This window comes from Pygoscelis adeliae, unplaced genomic scaffold, assembly GCF_000699105.1.
Source record: "Pygoscelis adeliae isolate BGI_AS28 unplaced genomic scaffold, ASM69910v1 Scaffold358, whole genome shotgun sequence".
In the NCBI taxonomy this organism is placed as follows: Eukaryota; Metazoa; Chordata; class Aves; order Sphenisciformes; family Spheniscidae; genus Pygoscelis; species Pygoscelis adeliae.
In genome coordinates this window covers 3175971-3178227 of record NW_008825429.1, presented here as the reverse complement: position 1 = coordinate 3178227, position 2257 = coordinate 3175971, and the positions used below count along the sequence as shown (strand labels likewise).

At 43.2% G+C, this 2257-nt stretch overlaps 1 protein-coding gene across 1 annotated transcript; it reads left to right on the top strand.

Annotated features, from left to right (window-relative positions):
* Positions 1-68: 68 nt before the first annotated feature.
* On the top strand, positions 69-2143 carry LOC103922634 (dynein light chain 1, cytoplasmic-like). Its single transcript, XM_009330812.1, has 2 exons — positions 69-223; positions 1566-2143. The coding sequence occupies exons 1-2, from the start codon at positions 92-94 to the stop codon at positions 1701-1703; spliced, it is 270 nt and encodes an 89-aa protein (XP_009329087.1). The 5' UTR covers positions 69-91; the 3' UTR covers positions 1704-2143.
* Positions 2144-2257: the final 114 nt, after the last annotated feature.

The window sequence follows — 2257 nt, the reverse complement described above, 5'->3', positions numbered from 1 at the left end:
GGTACCTGTGTGACTGCTTGGGGGGTGATTCCCGCAGGTGGCTGCTCCTGCGACTTTGAATTCTCTTCTTCTTTGCTCAATACAGACAACCATGAGTGATCGAAAGGCAGTGATCAAGAATGCGGACATGTCTGAAGAGATGCAGCAAGATGCTGTAGAGTGTGCTACTCAGGCCTTAGAGAAATACAACATCGAGAAGGACATTGCTGCTCACATAAAGAAGGTAAATGTTTGCTTGCGCTGTCCTCACCAGATCTCTATGCACATGAAAAATCAAGCAGGGAGAATGCTGCTGGGCAAGTAGCTCTAGAGAAACAAGTTCTGGAGACACTAGATAATCAAGCTGGACTTTTTCTGTAGGCTGGTGTCCTTATGTTCCTTTCCCCACCCTTTGCGTGGACTTTCCCAGGTCCTTCTGCTTTCCTCTTGCAGTACCTTCTACTTCAGCCTTTTCTGCCGTTGTCCAGGTGAACAGAGACTGTCTGGCAGCTGACTGTCCCTGTGACTGAGGAGCTGGTACAAAACACAGGGGCTCTGTTGAACTCTCCTACGGTTTTCTTCTGAGAGAAAGCCTGTTCTACATAGTTCTTGGTTTCAATTTTACTGAACTTAATCTTAAGGATCTGTTCACAGTTCTGTCCAGTTGGGTCAAAAATTGCAGGGAAAGGTAGTTTTCTGCAGGTCTACTGTAATCATCTCTCCTTATGTAGTGACATAAGCAAAAAAGAAAAAAAAACCAAACAAAAAAATCCTGGTGGCACTGATTATCTGTTGTTTGCAACGTCTGTGTCGTCCTTTATGTAGGATTAACAATACTGAACATGGGAAAGATCTAGTTCTGATTATATTTCCTGCTTCGTCAACTCAGGAGAATGGAGAAATCAAAGAGTGTCAATGGAAGTTAAACTGATCTGAGTGGAAGAGCTGTTTAAAAAGTAATTCAACTAAGCAGAATGATTGCTTCCACTAGAGAAATAGTGGTTTGCTATGCCCGCAATACAGAAAGGCATTTTTTCCCCAGATGCAGGAAGTACCTATGACAGTGGAAAAGAGGGAGTTTAGTCTAATATTTTCCCGGTATTCTTTGTAGCAACTACTGGGAATTTGTAGAGGATTTGTTTGAAACATGTAAAATGCAAATTCTTAGATTTGTTGATAGTACTGGTGTCCCAGAGCATGTGGCAGAGAATTTTCCACTGAGTCCCTTTAGCACCCATGTTGCAGATGAACAATGAAGTCTAAATTACAGCTTAATCTCTGGGTGTAAAACTAGTGGTGAAGGTTTTACTCGAGGGCTATAGTTTCAAATCATGGTATGAATTAATAGGGGGAGAAAGACTTACTTTCCCTGAACAAAGGTAATGTTTTAAAGTTACTACTGCTCAGATAGGAAGCACCATGGCTTTTTTTTTGTGGATTTTTTTTTTTTCTGACTAAGCAGCAGGTGAACTATAAGATGTAATAATCCTAGTACTTAAGAGCATCTGCTCTTCCTCTAATCGCCTTGTTCAGAAAGCAAATACCTGTTTAGAAGAGTTCTTAATTTCTAGTGATCTGTTTTGCAGGAGTTTGACAAGAAATACAATCCCACTTGGCACTGCATCGTGGGAAGGAACTTTGGCAGCTACGTGACTCATGAGACCAAGCACTTCATCTACTTCTACCTCGGCCAAGTCGCTATTCTTCTTTTCAAGTCTGGTTAGAACCACAGACTGTTACGGAAACTTGCACCTGGTTACAGGACTGTGTGCTGACTCCTCTGACTAGTTACTGCAGCCTTCCTGAGGACGCAGACCTTGATCTTCAAGGGCAATGGCAGGGATTATGCTATAGCAGATGATGTTACATTGTGGATATAAAAAGGAAAAATACCAAAAAAGTCTTCCTTGTATTTATTTTTTTTTTCAGAAGGCTGCTTCTTTGCTAGTAGAGCTGTTGGAGCAGTTTTGCCTTTGAGAGTCTCATAGCCATCTACAGTATTGCCCAATTACTGCTTGTGCTATGTAAGTACTGACAGTGTTTAGTTCTTTCTGTTCCAAACCTCTCTTGTTCTTTCCCATGTGTTTTTTGCCATTTCCCCTCTTGTTTTGGCTGGGTGTACCGCCCCAGAGCCTGAGCTGTTTCTTCTTCTGCTGCTGCCTCTTGGAGAAGCGCTTTGGAAAATAAAGGCCGAGATCTGCCCCAGCCGCCAGGTCGTTATTTCTGGCCGCTTTGTGCCGTCCGGGCGGTGGCGGTGGGTGACTCGGCCCGGGCGAGG